The 18426-nt window shown below is 46.1% G+C and overlaps 1 protein-coding gene across 1 annotated transcript in view; it reads left to right on the top strand.

Moving 5' to 3' along the window:
- LOC138468123 (putative deoxyribonuclease tatdn3-A) overlaps positions 1-18224 on the top strand; it is a 1043131-nt gene extending 1024907 nt beyond the window's left edge. The window contains exon 10 of the mRNA XM_069608540.1: positions 14393-18224. Coding sequence (XP_069464641.1) covers positions 14393-14536 — 144 coding nt within the window. The 3' untranslated portion in view covers positions 14537-18224. The remainder of the gene's footprint in view (positions 1-14392) is intronic.
- The last annotated feature ends 202 nt before the right edge of the window (positions 18225-18426 follow it).

The following is an 18426-nucleotide window of genomic DNA, read 5'->3' on the forward strand; positions in this document are numbered from 1 at the left end:
ACACTCCATTCCCTCGATTCAAGGGATTTTATTTAACTTTTTGTCAGGGTGCTATGGCCATCCCTCTTTCTTATCTAAAAGTTGTTTCCCTACTCCCCAAGTTAGTATATTCAGATGATTGATCTCTACTGTCTATTTCTTAGGCTAGCTGGTTGGGATAGCCTAAAGGCATTCCTTTCTCTATTTAGACTCCCTTAGGAACTTCCTAGACTAGCCCTTCCTAGATTAGCCCTACACTACCAGCATGCTAGTGCCGAACAAAGGATCTGGGACAGTGCCTTCAGACACTGTCTGACTCGGTCTTCGTCCTCTCGCGTCCTAATGTTCCTCTCCCTATATACTATTCTCTTCTCTCTACTCCCCTACTCCCAACTCCACCCCTTCTACTCCTTGCTTCTTCCTCCTCTGACGACTCTCACTCCTTCTGTTACTTGCCTTGCCTCCACCCATTGATGTTACTTCTCCCTCCTCCACACTACTATTCCATCTTCACACTGCTTATACCTCCTCCACACATCACTGCCTCCTTCACACTACTACTTCCTCCTCCCCTCTACTACTCACACCTCCACACTACTACTATCACTCCACCCCACCATCATCACATTCCTTTTACTCTCACAACCACTTCTCACTCAAACGCTACACTCCCTTTAATGTTTACAGTCCTGTGAGAAACAGTGGATCTGTCATCCTGTCAAACTGGATATTAAATTATGCCTCCTATTGTAAACGATTATATGTATATTGGCCTACGCCAAGTCGCATAAAACTGTACGCGAATAACTTTCTACGGCAAGGTCTTGACCTTACAAATTGATGTAAGCCGCCATCTTGAATCAAACCGCCATTTTAGGTCCTCTTGCTATGTAAAAGTCACCCTGTACATCAAAATGGTGGACGATGCCATTCCGAACAGATCCTGGTCGGCATGACCTCCGTACAGCTAATGTATAACTTGCCTGCAAGCCAATTGTTAGGGTCGTGAACTGAGACCTTGTCCTTCTGTTGACCTGCATGTAAATGGATTACCTGTATCAACGGAACTGATCTATGCGCATACTAATGAATAAATTAGAGTTGACCTGGCAGAGACCCTAGACCTGTTATACATTCATGGAATGGTTAACCCGTGAAGGGGTTGGACAGCAGGCTGGAGAAATGTATAAAAGCCTGAATGTCCCAATGTACAGTCTCTCACTGAATACATCGAACCCCGTTGAAGTTTGTTGTGTTGCACTGAGGGCCGATAGCTATCTGACCTGTCATTTGACTTTGTCATTCCTGGACCTTAAAATAAAGTACTTTGTATGTTCCTTTGTAACCGGTGTTTGGTGTGTTTCCTTTGGGTTCCCCGGCCTCATATTATTTTCCTCTTTTCACAATCCAGGTGGCCAGGACATGGCCATTGCTTATGGATCCAGTTCCTGGGGTTGGATCAGTGTGGGAGGATCACCTAAGTAAGGGTTTTTTCGGGGAGTGGGAGTGGGACAACGGACGGTGAGACGTGCTATACCCTTCCCTGTAACAACTTTACCCCATCCTACCAGGTAGGATACTTAGGAACTCAAGCCCCCTCCTTTTCCCAACACAAACACTTTCTCACGGACAGCTCGCTATGAGAGAAAACGGACTAACACCTGAGCCGTATACCTGACATGTCCAATACAATGGTCAGGCAGGGTCAAGCAGTTACTGACCATTACACACACACCTAACTTCAATTACACTTCCTCACAAGGATAAAAGGCGGAGCACGAGAGCACACTCTGAGCGAGGCAAAGCACACGAGGAAACAGCAGTTCAAAGATGGCAGTTTAATTTATTTATTTGCATTTATAAAGTGTGCAAACAGCCCAGAGGCATTGTGACGCTGTTACAAGGAAAAACGTCTTAGTTACATTACAGGGGAAACGGCTTAGTTACATTAGCCTATACATGTGTTTAGATATGCACAAGTTGGTTACATAGGTGATATTGCCGCCCAGGGTTACATATTGGGCTGCATAACCAGATTGTATATCATACAGTTGTTTGTCGTTGTACATACAGAAGTGGCTGGGTAGTACCTTAGTGGCGGTGTGTATGAGTTTTTACTCAAATAGTCTGATTTTGATGGCTTTGCAGAAAGCATGGTGTGAAGCTTCAGCTCTGAGGGCGCGTGGCAAAAGACGGCAAAACAGAAGGGGATTGCGAGGAGGGAAGCGCCCTTGACCTTTTCGACAAGGAACCGTTACTTTCATGAACCTTCAAGAATAGACAACGCGAGCCCAGGAAACAAGGCTGAAGAATCCTGCTTTGTGTGTCAGAGATATCTGGGGCTCTCCTGCGTTGATTGTCAAGGCGCAGAGAATCTCTTGCGGCTGTGGTACTGTCCTTGTCTCCTACAACAGTGAAGTCAGCGCTGCCGGTGAGTTGGGGAGACTGATACCAGACCGGCCTGTGTTGCAAGCAGCAACATTGTTTAGTAAACGCTGAAGCGAACAGTGTATGAAGCGTATGTGATAATCAACACGAGTAAAATTGAACAACAGATGAGTGATAGAACTTTGAAGCCAAGATAAGATACCTTAGACAGAATGGTCTGGCACCGCGTGCGTGCTCATTCGAAAGTCAATGTAAGGTATCCAAGCGAAAGAGTGATAAAGAATTATAAATTGAAGTGGTCCTGCAATGTGTCAAGCAAAATCCCATGCACAATTTTCTTTTTTTTTTTAAATTTGTTTTTATTTTTCAAAACCAAACAAAACCTCACACAATACAATCATTTCAACATATATAATTATCATTAAACCATCACCTTGCACAGTGTAATTCCCCAACCTTCCCCCTCACCCCCTTAAACTAGAGCCGGCTCATTAGTGTCATCTACAGGAGCATTGTCAGGTAGCGCAGTGCTTATGCGCTCATCATCCGAGTCCTCCGATTCGTTATCACTCTGGTGAGGGTTGGCCATAGAGGCCACCAATTGCCGCCAGGCCAGCAGGGGCCCTACTTCCTCCACACCCCCCCTAGTGACTGCTTCAAACCAAACTACGGATTCCGCTTCCGTCCATCTCAAGAGGTCCGCCCACCATAGCTCCACCCTGGGTCTGTGGGCCGCTTTCCAGCTCATAGCAATTCTGCACTTGGCCAGGACATAAGCTAAATCCTTCATCTTGCTTATATGTTTCAAGCCCCGGGGCCTGGGGAAAATCCCGAGCATGCACGACCAAGCCGATCCCACGTCCAACACCACTCCCCCACCAGCCAGTTTCGTTTTAACCTCCTCCCAAAATCTGTGCACCTCCGGACAAGCCCAAAACATATGCAGTAGCCCCGCTTCCACTTCCCCACATCTGGGGCATTTCTGGGTAACCGAGCCACCGAACCTCGCAACTTTCTTGGGAGTTAGATAAGCCCTATGCGTGACATACAGTTGAAGTTGTTGGAGTCTCGCATTCCGGGACACTTCTTTATGGTACCTCTGGGCTCTCTCCCATTGCCCGTCTGTTAAGGGCCCGCCTACTTCTTCTTCCCAATCCTGTCTCAATTGGAGCAACTCCTTCCCAGCCCTCACACTCAGGAGCTCATATATCCTCGATATTTCATGCCCACCCTCCGAAACATCATACATAGTTTCCAGGGAGACATCAGGGTCATTAGCAAGTGCCGTCTCGGGCCATCTCTCTCTAACCCGTTTCATCAGCCTAGCGTAGGTTATATACTGGCCTCTATGCACCCCTGTCTCGTTTTGCAACCTCTGAAAGTCTAATGCCTCCCCTTCCTGCCATATGTCTCCCAGTGCGGCCAGGTCCACCGGTTCCTAGTATCTGCGGACCGACTCGAATAATTGAGAGTCGTTCCCGCACAGCGCCACTAGTGGGGCCTGCTGGGAGAACGGCTCCGAATCATCCATCATTCTCCATGTCCTATGCCAAATCTCCCAGCCCAGTCTCAAAAGCCGCCCTCTTCCCACCAATTTGTCCTTTCGTGACCACACCACTTCCCTCAAAAAGTATGGGGCTGAGTCTCCCCGCAGAAGCCTGGCTTCCGCCGAATCTTCAGCTGACAGCCACCTGGCCACATACAACAGTTGCCCAGCCAGGTAATAGAGATCGAAGTTTGGCAGGCCTATGCCCCCCCCCCTTACCCCACACAAACCCCCTACACATACTGTGAAGTCTCACAAATAGGCTCCTGGGAATCAGAAACGGGACATTCACAAAAAAATGCAAGAGTCTAGGCAGGACCACCATCTTAAGCAAGGCCGCCCTCCCCATCATAGTTAAGGGCAGTCTAGACCAAAACACCATGCTGTTCTTGACCCCCTCTATTGCCCTCTCCGTGTTATGTTTGTGCTCCGCCTCAATCCTGTGATAAATATGTACTCCCAAATACCTAAATGTCTCTGTCTGCCATGGTATTGGCAGGATAGGCAATCTCTTCAACGGGACATCCCTGTACCTGCCCAAGGGAAACGGACTAGATTTTCCAGGGTTTACTGATATGCCTGAGAGGGTGGAGTAACGGTCCATCACCTCCAACACATACTGCAAGTTCTCCTCTGGATAACGCAGATAGAGGAGCATGTCATCCGCGTACAGTGACACCAAGTGTCTCCCACTTACAGTGCTTATACCCATCTCCCCGTATTGTTGCCTCAGGCATATCGCCAATGGCTCCAGTGCTAATATGTATAGCATGGGTGACCAGGGGCATCCCTGCCTGGTCCCCCTACTGAGTTGTCAAATATCTGAGACTATGGATCCCGTCCTGACCCTCGCCATTGGGGTGCTGTACAGCAGCTGAACCCATCTGATGTATCCCGGTCCCATTCCGTATCCCCTCAGGGCCGCTTTCAGCCAAGGCCACCGTACCGAATCGAAGGCCTTGACCGCGTCGAGCGACACGATGGCCAGCTCACTCGTGTCTCCCTCAGTTTGGTCGATAATGTGGTGTAGCCTCCTATGGTTATCGGTAATATTCCTGCCTAGGACATAGCCCGTCTTATCTGGGTGTATCAGCTTACCAATCACCCTCTTAAGCCTGTTAGCCAGCACCGCCGTAAGTATTTTGCTGTCCTGATTGAGCATGGACAAAGGTCTGTAAGACCCACACTCTACGGCCGGCTTGCCTGGCTTCAGGAGCGGGATGATCACAGCCTCGCGAAGGGACAACAGAAGTTCCCCCTTCTCATAAGCCTCGTTAAACATGGCAAGCAGTGGCTGAAGCAGCTCCTGCTTATATATGTCTTGTAAAACTCACTAGGAAACCCATCCGACCCGGGCGCCTTGCACGTGGGCAGATTCTGAATCACCACCTCCAACTCGTCCGAGGTGACCGGAGCATCCAACTCCGCGCGTTCTAGGTCATCCAGGGTGGGCAGATCTATATCCTCTAATGTATGCAGTATATCCTGACTCACATCCTCCCCCGTGTCCTCATACAAATGTCTATAAAATTTGAGGAACTCCCCGTTTACCCCCTCCTGGGTATTACAGATGAGACCTCCCTCGCCCCTAATTTCCCGGATCACTGAGCAGGGGTTCTCACTCTTATATAGCCAGGCCAGCAATCTGCCCGGCTTATCGCCCCCTGCGTGTAGCCTCGCAGTGTATTTCTTGTACTTTAATCTGCAAAGTCTATCCCAAAGTGCACAGCAGTTTAACTGTAGGTCCTTTATCTTTGTCCTATTATCACAAGTTGTGTTCTCTTGTCGTGTTAGACCCTCCAGTTCCCTCTCCGTTTCTTGCAGTTCCCTTTCAATACCCCCCTGGAGCCCTTTAGACTTGGAAATGGCTACTCCTCGTACCACCACCTTAAACAGACCTTCCAGGATTTTGCGGCATGAAATGGCAAATTTTGCGGCATGAAATGGCAAATTTTGCGGCACAAACCTTTATTTATTGCGGCATTTTTGCGGGACATTTTGTATTAACTGGAGGGTGTAAGATTGCCACATTGCAGGAAATAGGCAGAGTGCAAGGCTACAAGAGAGCCAGGGTATAATTATTATGTATCTTTTGTATTAATTTAATAGGAAGAGTCCCAGATGTCTCTGGCTTGGCAGAACAGTGTTTGATTTGGCTACATTTCTGGTTTAATGTTCAAGCCTATTTAATAGTATTTCAAAAAAGGTAGCAGGCACTCCTCTCCAGAAAGAACATGGCATGATTACCTGTTCTGAGATGAGAGTTTGCAGCACATGCTTTTTGCTCACTGTACCTGTCACAGATGGGAAATGTCCATTTGCATATCAGTCTTTGTCCCGCCCACATGGGCAGTCCAGCACCGAAACGCTATGGCAATTCCTCTCTGAACAAGAGTACCAAAAGCAACCCCATACACGTGTTATCATGCCATGTTCTTTCTGGAGAGGAGCGCCTGCTACCTTCTTTGAACTATTTAATAATATTAACTAAATTGATCATTATAAATTGTAATGCTGAAAATATTCCCCTTCTATGTTCTCCAATCCCCCAAACACCCACACACCTCTCTCACCAACACACATCTCACCAACTCTCCATCCCAACTTACATTCCTTAACCTCTCACTCTGTCATACAAATACTCACGTGCCATGTCACACTGTCAAGTCACAATTTGCACTGCCCAGCCCCTGCCACACTCCAAATCATACTCCCAACTCACACCTTACACTCTACAATTCCTCCCGCAATATACAGTTTCATTCTTTTGTGCTGCTTCTGCATCTTGCATCCTTTCTCCCATTCTATCACACTCTTCCCTCATACTTTTTCCCAATCTGCAGCTCACTGCCTCTTTCTGGCCAACCGCTTCCTCTCTGCTTTCTGGCTCACTGACCACACGCTCCCTCTACTTTCTGTACCTCTGCCCGCTCTTAAATTTCTGGCCCACCGCATCACTGCTTCCTCTGCTCTCTTGTGCTGTGCTTCCTCCTCTGACCCACTGCTCTCCCTTTGCTTTCTTGCCTATCACTTCACATCTCACCCATCACTCTCCCTCTTTCATAGTGTAACCATTTTTTTATTTTTTTTTTAAATGTAGATTTTGACCCAGTTCCTCAAATAGTGGGGCATTTAAAAAAAGAACGGAGGATATGCTATTTTTAGACAACCCATTTTTGGAAATGAGCAGGTCACCTTATTCTCAAAGGTGACCGGCGCATTTCCACAGGCTTGAGCTGTAGCGCAAATTGTGCGCTGGCCAGCTGCCTTGAATGGTGTTCTGGGTTGTTTGACCGAAGTGTAATTATTTGCGGCAGAATTGACCGTAGTCAATTTCGCTGCGAATTGATTTGCACTTTAGCCAAACAACCCAAAATGTACCTTTCACCACCACCCCATCCCCTCCCCTACTTAACTGCTTGGTCGCTGCCACTTCCCCTGCAACTCTGCGGTGCCAGATCAGTCCCCCTAACGTGGGTCGGATCCGACTCCGCAGGGTCCCTTTTTTGTTATTTTTTGTTATTTTCTTTTTTTTTTTCTTTTTTTTTTTTGTCCCCGGCTCCAATTTTGAGGAAAAAGGGGAAAACACTTATGCAACCACCCTAGACCAAAAATGCGGAACATGGGGAGCGGGTGACACCCACGCAACACATGTTCGGTATTTATAAAAATTGATCGAATAGTACTGGACGAAATAGGTCAAATTGTAACATTCGATAGATTTTTGTCATCAAAATGGGCAGTACTTTGAATAGAATCGCTCTCCCGACAGTGTTCTGCAAGCTCCTAGCGCCTTTCACAGGGACAGGCCCTCCAGGTGCCTGCCGCTGTAAAATGCGACCCAAAAAATGCATTTTTATCCTGTTTGAGGAACAGAAATGCAAGCGGCACAGCAGCGGTTCATACCTTAAAAGAAATGCATGACAGGGTCAGGAAAGACCCTGCCATGCAGTGGCAGCCCCACATCCCGTGCGCGTAGGGTTGCCTACAATTTCTGCACATTTAAAAGTGCATCTTGCTTGGAAATGAGGGATGCGCTTTTAAATTGACAAAAGCGCCACTTTATTTGATCAAGGAGGTGAAAAAGGCCATCTGAATGGGCGCGCATATAGAATGTGCCCATTCATGTGTCCCTTGTGAATTGGGCTGCACTTTTTTGGTGCGCAAGTGATGAGATGTGTTAGCGCATTTCATTACTTGTGTAAAAAAAAGTTGAGAACCTGTCACCCTGAGTATTATTTTTTTTAAAACAGTAATTTTTGCAGATTACTTAAAAAAAAAAAGTAAAATGTTTTTTTTTTTTTAAGATGCAATTTTTGCACAAAACGGCCGTTTTTGCGGCATTTTGCACAAAACGGCCGTTTTCGCGGCATTTTGCGGGATCGCAAAATCGCTATAAGCTGGAGGGCCTGCTTAAACGCCAATCCCATGCACAATTGATTCTTCGATGTTAGTAGCGTAAAGAAAGTTGATGACAAAACAGAAAACAATTGGTCCAAGCCAGGCAGATGGAGACTAATTGAACATTGTGTTAAAGAGTTGGTCTGAGCCCGGCAGTGGGAGATCAACTGAGAGTTTTTGGTTAAAGCAAGTTTGTGTTAAAGTTAAATTGAAATTGGTGCGAGCCCGGCGGAAGGGAGACTAATTGAACATTGTGTTCAAAAGGATCTCAGCCCGGCTGAGGGGGATCCGGGGTGAACCGTGAATCACCCAAGAAATTGGATACATGAAAATCCTGCGAACATTTTGTTAAGAGGATCGGAGCCCGGCTGAGGGGGATCTGAGGTGAATAGTGAATCACCTGAGAAATTGAGTACTTGTGAAATCCTAAGAGGAAAAGAACCTATTGTTTGTTTGTTGCATCAGGCCATCTGAAAGAAGAGACTTTGAAAGGCAAAGAGACTTGGGCACGGAAGGCCCTGATGCTAATGATTGAACTGTATCCTCGTGCCAGAGAAGCCAGAGACAGTGCTAAACTCAAGTATATCGTCTTGTCCCATGCTGAAAACGTGGGGAAGGGATGCCAACGGCCTGAACATCCTGACATATCATTTTGTGAACAGTTTTCTTTTTCGTAAACACTGTTTCCCACGCTATTTGTATTTAGAGGTAAGGATTGGCAATAGGTTTATTAGCATAGGCCCTTTTATTTTGACAAGACACCCCTAGGACTGCGTTATTATTATTTGATGGTCATAGCTTGCTTCCATCTGTAGATCTAGGTTTGGATAGGTATTTTTCAAACCCTTTTTAAATTTCAACTCCCCTGAAATTTCTAGGCCGAATTCCTTTTCCCATGCCGATATGTAAGGGAACTTTTCCTCCGGCTTGGCATTTTCCAGAAGCTTATAACATGCCAATATTCAATGTGTTTTTTGCCCTTCTAATACTTTAAATTCTATGCCTGCTGGGGGGCGAGTTCAAGCCTGTCGAACCGTTGTGTTAGTCACCCAATGACACAATTGGCCATAGCGGAACTGCTCAGATTCTGGCAGGTTGAACTTCTCCTTGCACTCGATAAAGGTCAGAGGCCCCGAATCACCATAGAGGTCCCTCTATCTCAATAAATTACCAGAGTTCCAGAGCTGGAAGGTTCTTACTTGCAGACCCGTGGTGAATGCTGGGTTTTGGGTGATCTGTGAGAATGGGCCCAAACCCGATTTAAAACCCTTCTGAGAGCAAGCTTTGTCCCAGTTCTAAAGCGTCGCTAGGGTGGTAATGAGCATGGTGTCGCGCTGACACTGTGACTCCCTGGGGAGGAACGGAAGATGACCCAGTGGGAAGGGGGACATGAATTGTTCAATATCTCTCAATTTGGGAGCTTCACCCTCACCCACCCAGCCCAGCATTGCCGCTACTTGAGCAGCTCAGTAATACCGTGGAATCGAAGGCAAGCCTAGGCCACCCAGCAGTTTCCCTCGTGTAAGAAGCTTGCGTGGGATACGTGGTGTTTTGCGCTGCCAAATGAATATTGTATATCAAGTGCCTGAAAACTGCACAGCAACTTTGGGAGAATTGTCATATTGACCACGCAAATTTGGCTTAGCCACAAGATTTCCTGAGAATCCCACCGTTGAAGCAGTTCTTTGGCTTCTATCCATAGCTCTGGGGCATTAGCCTTCAGCATGCTAGAGTAGGAGGGGGTTATGTGTACCCCCAGATAGGAGATTTCTGTGTCTGGCCATCGTAATGGGAATCTAGCCCATAGGGTTGCCAGGGCTGCCGGCGTTTCTGTCAGGCCCATATCTATAGATTTCCCTTGGTTTATTGCAAACCCTGTGACTGCCCTTTAGAAAGCATGATACATTGTCTCCCCCATAGGTAAAGCCTTGGATGCCAGGGTGGAGGTAGACTCTTTGGGCTAGGGGTTCCATAGTTAAAACAAATACAAGGGCGAAAGAGGGCATCCCGGTCTAGTCCCCCTACCCATCGAAATCAAAGAGGACCACCGGGAGTTAACCCTAACACGAGTAGTTGGAAACTGAAAGTTAGCAAACACTAGTTTGGTGAAGTGCAGGCCAAACCCGAAGCCCTGGAGTACCATTCCCATACTATTAAATGCTCTATGGGCATCCAGGGACAATAGTGATAGCTTTCCTGGAATTTGAGGGGCCAGGGTTATGAGATAAATCACTCGGTAGATATCATCGTGTGCCGACCGATTTTGTATGAAGCCTTTTTGATCCTTATTAATTAGTAGCGGGAGGATTTCCCCAAGCCGCCGCGCCACAATTTTGCTGAAGAGTTTTGCGTCAGTATTGAGCAAAGCTATTGGGTGATAAGATGCACACTTTACTGGGTTCTTCCCCGTTTCAAGAGTAGCGTGGTGGCTGATTCCACCCTGGTGTGCGTTACAGCTCCAGAGGTGAAGGAGTTAAACAGCTTGGTCCAGTGAGGGACCAATTCCGAGCTAAATGTTTTATAGAATTTGTTAGTGAAGCCGTCAGGCCCTGGGACCTTACCCGCAGGGAGTGAGTGATTTGCCAGTAAAATCTCTTGGTCATTGATGGGTGCTTCTAGGGGCTCCCGTTGGATCTGGGAGAGTTGGGGGAGTTGGGAGTTGAGTATGAAGTCGCGCGTTGCCTGCTGGTCTCCCTAATGTGCAGCCAAGTGCCCCCGGTAAAAGTCTTCCATAATTCGGAGCTTACCCTCTTCCGAGGTCTCACGCTGACCATTAATGTCTCCCAGAGCCTCTATATAATTACCCCTAGCCCTCTTTTTTAGTTTTGCTGCTAACGGCTTGTTGGCCTTATTCCCTTTAGTGTAAAAGTATTGTTTTGTAAGCAACAAGGAATGCGCTGCCCGACCCATGTGATGCGCTTCCAGGGCTTTCCATGCTACACGCAAGTCCCGAACTGAGCTCCAGGATTCCTTCTCCCTGTGTGCTATCTCCTTTCCTCTGAGCTCCTCCTCCAGATGAGACTGGAGCAGCTTCCTTGTCCTCCCCCGTGCCGCTGATTGATCTATGATACGCCCCCGAATAACCACCTTCCCGGCGTTTCACAAGGTATGATCTCCCATATCACCATTGTCGGTTTCGGCAAAGTAGAGCTTGATTGCTTCAGAGATGTGGGAGTGAACCATAGGGTCTCCCAATAGAAAATCATTAATGTGCCATAATAGTTTGTGTTGGGAGTCCGGGTAGGGCGGGGCCATTGCAAGCATTACGGGGGCATGATCTGATAAATCCTTTGTGAGAATCTCAATATTAACTACTTGTGGGATTAGGGTGTTGGTGAGGAAGAACATATCCAGCCTGGAGAAACCCTTATGGTCTGCCGATAGGACCAGGGAGTCCTTGGAGGTTTTTATTTCTTGCTTTATCTGCTCCGTCATGTCCTGCTTAAAAGACTTCAGCATGTCCTTGAGATCCCTTTTGGAGAGTGTGGATTCGGGGAGGCCCGGCTCCGGTGGGGCGAGTATACTTCAGCTCTCACGGCCTGCATCCCTGGTTTCCTCGGGTCTTGTGGGTTTAAGAATGTGGTAATGTCTGACACCTTCCCTTTAGCTCCTGCTTTGGGCATTGCTGACAAGAGCTGATGATTTCCAAGCATATGGGGGGGTCGCTGCGGCAAAGAAGCACCGAGCCGGGTCCTTATGTAGGTCCCAGGAGTCTCCCAACGCAGCAGGGCTCTGCTTATGCTCTTATACTGGGGGGGAGGGTGTGCTGTTGACTCAAAGTGGATCCGCAGTGCCAAACATGCCACTGCAGAAAGTTGACCCCTATCTGCTCTGCATGTGTATCCCCCCCTTTTTTATTCACTCCAAGAAGCCCACAGGGCTGATGTTCAGCTTCTAGGGCACCTCTTAGTCTCGGTGCTGCTGCAGTATTCCTAGGCAGCTGGGCGCTGAAGCCGTTGGGGAACCAGGAGTCGGTGGGCCATTTGGGGTGGTGTTGGTGCCCTGCCTGCGCTTGTGGCACTATGACATCGCCTCCACCAACTCCTTACCTCTGTGCTTAGCTGGGCCCAGTTGCTGAGTCAGTCCACCAGCACCGGGTCAGCGCCATCAATCACTATGCGTGGAAACGTGGGTCGGCTATTTCGTCTCTGTCGCCTGTGGCATCCGTCCGGGTTGGTGGTTCTTATTGGGAGCTCATGATTGTCCACACTATGGTGCTTTGCAGAAAGGGGCACAGTGCCCCCAGCCCCAGCGCGTCAGCCGCCATCTTTCTCCAACTCCACTCGGGCATCACCCCACGGTTTCACCCTCACATGCCCTGTGCACTGGGACACCTTTACAGCCCATGTGAGCGAAGACCGGGCTCAAATACATTGGATTAATTTAATGGATCAGGCACCCTGTTTGGGAGCTCACCACAGAAAGGACTTCATGGACAAAACAGTCTGGTTTTATGGATTGCCTTTGCAAAACAGTCTGGTTTTACAGGTTGCCTCAGCTAGGAGGAGCGAAAACATAAAATATCGGTTATGCTGTCTTTGCGGCTAAAAATGCTGCGTCCTCTATTGCGGGGCAGCCCTGGGAGGAGCGCGAGGACCCAGACGCAGGGTCCAGCCTCCGAGTCTTATCTCCTACGTGTCTCGCTTCTTCTCCAGTTGGCCAATCGCAGTCCCAGTGTAGAGCGCTTTCACCTGCAGGGTTTCGAGTTTGCTGTAGCCGTGATGTGCGTGCCTGCAGGCAGGGGGACCACGCTGTGTCCCTCAGTCAGCAGCTCCTCCCCTTCTATTTAGTGCCCCAAGCCGAGCACACCCCACAGGCTGGTACCACCCTCACTCCTCAGCAGTGCACAGCATTTGCGTCCCGTCAGTGTGCTGCGCCCCAGGGCCAATCCGGCACAGTCCCCCAGTGCCAGGTCACACGGGAGCCACCACAGCAAGGAGCACACTGAGGCTGCACTGGGTCCGGCGGTGATACTGCAGGCTGGAGTGGGGCTACAGTCTCAGGATTTGTTTGGCACCAGCCTCAGCCGTCCCGGCATGTCTGCCGTGCTTTTCACCCACCGGGGCGTCGGATTACACTTCTGTGGCACGGTTGGCGAGCTCAGGTGTTGTGGAGCTCAAAGAAGAGCAGCCATGTTGCAGGCTGCCGAACAGCGCCCCAGTTGTGGTCGGTTGTTCCTATTTCTAATTTCAGGATGAAAGGAATTTGAAAATGATCCAGCCAGTAAACTCAAATGGGGATCCTCACATTGAAGACTGGTTGGTTTGGAATTGATAACATCTCAGGAGTGGTGTAGGTGGTGCCGAACTTTGTCGATTTGCATTTGTATGTTACTAGACTCTGGGCCTCATCACGAGTTGGGCTGTATCCCAGCTGTAATTATGCCCGACTGTAATAGCCTTAGCAACGACCGGTGCGGCGGTTTTACCGCTGGATCACGGGTTGGGCATTAACGGTAAATCACCATTCCCCATTGGGTCCATTGGATCCAATGGGGCATTTTCGGCGCTAATACTGCGGGTTAATACAGCCGGCGGTAATACCGCAGAAAACAGGGCGCTAAATGGGATTTTCACCTCCTGTGGATTGTTGCCATATGATGTTCAGCGTTAACCATATTAAGGCAGGGGTGTATGTTTTATGGCTATGTATTTGTAGGTCGAGCACACTTAGAAGTCTACCCATTTACAGTACAAGGCATCATCCTAGATAAAGGAGAGCCTACCACGGGCTGATTTGTATAATAGAAGAAACCCCACTGGTATCAGGAGTACATTTTTGAGTGACAGGTTTCATAAAAGTAGGTAAGTAGTTAAGTTAACAGAGGAGCTCAAAGTCTCTTTCGTTATTGTGCTATTTCAAAATGGGCCACTACCCATCTACAGATGTGTACATGGATGTCAAATTGCTTAAATTGCCTAACCTATAAATGATGTTTTGCCATCTGATTAGAAGCACTGATTATGCCTTCCATAAACAGTGCTCAAGAGCGAACATTTAAGTAGCTCAGTCTATCCTACACTCGTTGAATATGTACAAATAGAAAGTAACATTTTCAAACTTCATCTCCTGTTCTAGGAAAGAAATATACCAGAGAACGTCAGAATTTCTTGTCAATATATCGCAGATGTGAAGGGACTGTCTCCAGAAACTGTTTGTGAAATTACATCGAAGAATGCCATGTGTCTATTTCCCAAGATTTGTGAAAACCTGCACAGCTGACTTTAGGCCAAGTTATCATTTCCACTCTTCACTGAATGATATGCAGACATCTACAGAATGGCAGTGTATTGGAATGTCACAACAACATCATCAAATTACCTTCTCATCTATTGAAGCAAATACAGAGGGAGCTGTCATTGATGTTTGTTATGAAGGATCTGGGTGAATTAGCAAAAAGGAAAACTGAAACACTGTAATGGTAAACACTAGATGGAGATGGATGAGAAGGCTGAAATCCACCTTTTGGGATAAGCTATTTTGCTTTTCAGCTATATTTATAACGTTTTATGCATCTCACTGTTGCCTATCAATAACAGTACTTAACCAATGGTATGCACTTTGTATAACATGCAACGCATTCATTTGGTACAGAATGGGACAGACACATATAGGCCATTCTGTTTACTATGTAGACAGCATCTTCAATATAGTATACACAAAAGGTTGTCCTCACAATAGCATCTATTTGCTCCAGGCTCTAGACTAGGGTTGACCATCCTCTCACCCACTAAATATGTTGGCCTACAGCTCCCACCAGCACCAGCCAGCACCAGCCAGCACAGTCAGTGGTGAGACATCATGAGAAATGAAGGGCAAAACATCTTGCAGGTGACTAATTGGCAACCCGCGCTCTAGACTTTTTATAAGACATGCCCTTGCCACCTATACACCCTGTAAAAACCTGCTTTGCACTTCTACTTTTTGTAGATATTCAGAAGCGTACCATCCGTATTTAAGTAGCATCAGACTGTATTAACTTCCCTTTATAACCAGCAGAGATTAAAGAGCAGAGTTGCCTTTCCAAAGCACTTCCTCTACCTAAAACCCTTACCTTTTTGGAAAATAGTAATAAAGACCTTATTCATAATGTGGCTTTATAGGCCGAGATGTTTGCAAAAATGAGTGCAATGGTACCTCCAAAGAGAAAAACAGGTACCAGAAAGCATCTATTAACACCACTAGCTACACCACTTACAGCAATGTGGGCAGCCATAAGGTGAATGCAAATTCTACTGACAGTAGGCGTAGAGCATAGAATTAAGACATGGGGCATAGATGCCAGAGGTGCCTATTTAGCTCATGGTCAGACCCTGCCTAAATGTGAACACAGGAACATAAAAAGGGCGCAGACCTCCAAGGGGCAGGTGATGAGAATAGCGATGAACTTCCATAAATCAGTGCACTAGTGCACTAGCCCCAATATTGGCAATCAGTAGATAACAGCAAATGCATGCAAACAGTAGAGGGCAGCGAAGAAGGAACAATATAGAGGACGTATATGCTCCTACTACACATGTCAGATGGAAATGACACAGAAACAATGATGGCTATGCTGGGAATAGAGGCAGACCTAGAAGCACACATTGCTATCTCAATGCTTTATCACCATTAGTTAAAAGGCTATCCACAAAGCTGGTAGAGGTCATTGACTGGCCTTGCATCAAACTTGTCACACTCAAGACCAGAGGAGTAGTGCTTGCTAAGTGAGTGAGTGTCCAACTACTATGTGTAAAAAGCAATTCTATTTCAGGTCTGTCTGCATACTCCTGGCCCATGCAAATCTATGAAAAAAATCACAAAATACATGTATTCAATATATTCACATTAACAAAATGTAATTCAACCCCTCCTTAATGGAAAATAAAAAATGTAATAAATCTTAAAATGCCATGCATGAGACCTCAAACAACAAAACCTCCCCAACACCTGATTAATATCTTAGAGTTTGCTCATATCCTAGGTCCACATGATCGGACATTATGCCCTCACTCTAAACACCTAGGGGACAGGACAGACAACTGTGAGTAAAATTAACTGTCTGTCATCCCAGTACTGGGTTACACCCTAACCCTTATTAATCTCTGTACCTGTACAACGCGTTTCAACCAATCTGTTGGATAAGAAGATTAAATAAAAGTCAAAATGGGGTTCCTTTGTGAGGAGTCCACTATATTGGATTATATTTTTTAAACGAGAAAACAGTAGCTCTTTCTTATAATAACTAGTTTAGTAATTGCTGAGTGAGTTTGTGGTACCCCAAATCTAGCAGTTCCTTTCTGTAATTGACTACTGATTGATAAATCTGTTCGAGTGGCAATCTTAATACATAGTCTACAGTACCAATTGACCTCCCAACAATTAGCACTAACGATACCTCTGTTTATTCAGGGATTTACAGCTTGAGCCTCCTTTAGTACTGAGGAAGGCACTAAAAATAACTGCAAGTGCCAAAACCTGTTTGTTTGATAAAGCAACTAAGGTTATGCTGTTATAACCTGTTCCCCTTTTTTTGACTGACAAACAAATGTATATAATCATATGAAGTTTTTATTTCCTAGATATACCCCAAAAATTGCCATATATATGTTATTACTAATTAATTTTGTTTGCAATTTGTGGCATTTTTGAATGTTTTCTTGGTAAATATTCTTCTAACACATTTGTATTGTTTTTTGTATTATGTTGTTGCATGTGATATTTTCTGTTCATGATGTTTAAGCTTTTTGTACACGTTTGCTTTATTGGGTGTCTAAATTAAATTATCTTTCAGCCCTTTTTTCAACACTAAAGTAATTAGGAAATAATATATAAAAAATGTTATTTATTTTTTATTATAAATCATCTTTGTTCCTCCCTTGATTTATTTGGGGGATACATAGATTGCCATTCCGAAGTCAATAATGCTAAACTATATGAAAGATTCATCTGTGCCTGGCTGAGTAGGGACCCCTTCTTCATATAATAACACTACTAAAAGGTATAAAGCAACCCCTGAATAAGGATGAGAATACTCTGGTGGGTCAGGAGAAGGACAAGGACTCTGGTCTTCGATTTTTTAATATTCTTTGTTAAAAGGAAAGTGACAACTCCTGACTTTCCTTAAACTACGGGGTTTCCCGTCCTTGTCAGTGAGTCCAAAAGGAAGATCTGTCCCCTGTTCAAACTAATCAAACCTGTCCCTGCCACTATCAAAACTACTAAGGCACAGGAGAATGACTCCTGTCTCATGTCGGCTGCTACTCAGCAAAGTCACTTTAGTAAAGTATTCGTAGGTAGTTCTTTGTAACTACTTTTATCAAGTTATATAGTTCAGATCGGACAGCCAACTGCTTCAATACACATGATAGACTGGCTTGTTCTCCCTGAATATAGCATAGCATGACCAGAACCTTGATGAAGGTACGTCCAGGTTGATTTAGCTTGATATTCTAGCTAGTACTCTGGCACAAATGCTTGATTAGGTGTTAGGAGCCCTGATTAACTTACGATTTATATGATATTGCAAGTATTTTATGAATTGCTTATATTTCTGTATTCTTTTAATTATGTCTTCATGTATTGTAAGGGTTCAGAAGGAGGAGACTGACACATAGGTGGCATGGTTGTTGCTAAAGACTTTTATTTATGAAGAAAATAAAGAGAACACCTATCTATCATATATATCTCTAAGAGGGGTTTCCCTGCCTCAACTAAAATACTAAGGGTTGTCTCAGAATGTCTGTAAAGTAATAGTACACCATCCTGTGTCTAAACCTACTTCTGTCCCTTGCATCTAAGACTAAACTAAAGATAAAGTCGGCTTTCTTGATCCAGAAGAATGACTCCCTTCTCCTGTACCGGGGATAAAGGTTCACCTCTTGGCGATGAAAAAAGAGATCTTAACATAAAGAAAACAAAAACAAACGTTCCAATGACTCCCTTGTGTTGGTTCTTCCACAATAGAAAAGAAAGTCTCTAACATTAGCTTTCCAGTTCACAGTATCAGGGGGAATGACTCCCTTTCCCTGGTTTTTCCCCACACTGGGTTTCACAGTTCTCTCAGCCCGGGGGATGACTTCCACAATCCACAGTGTCAGGGGGATGACTCCCTCTCCCTAACCTTCTTTAGG

The sequence above is a fragment of the Ambystoma mexicanum genome, chromosome 4q (assembly GCF_040938575.1).
Source record: "Ambystoma mexicanum isolate Mex_15411 chromosome 4q, UKY_AmexF1_1, whole genome shotgun sequence".
NCBI classification, from domain to species: domain Eukaryota; kingdom Metazoa; phylum Chordata; class Amphibia; order Caudata; family Ambystomatidae; genus Ambystoma; species Ambystoma mexicanum.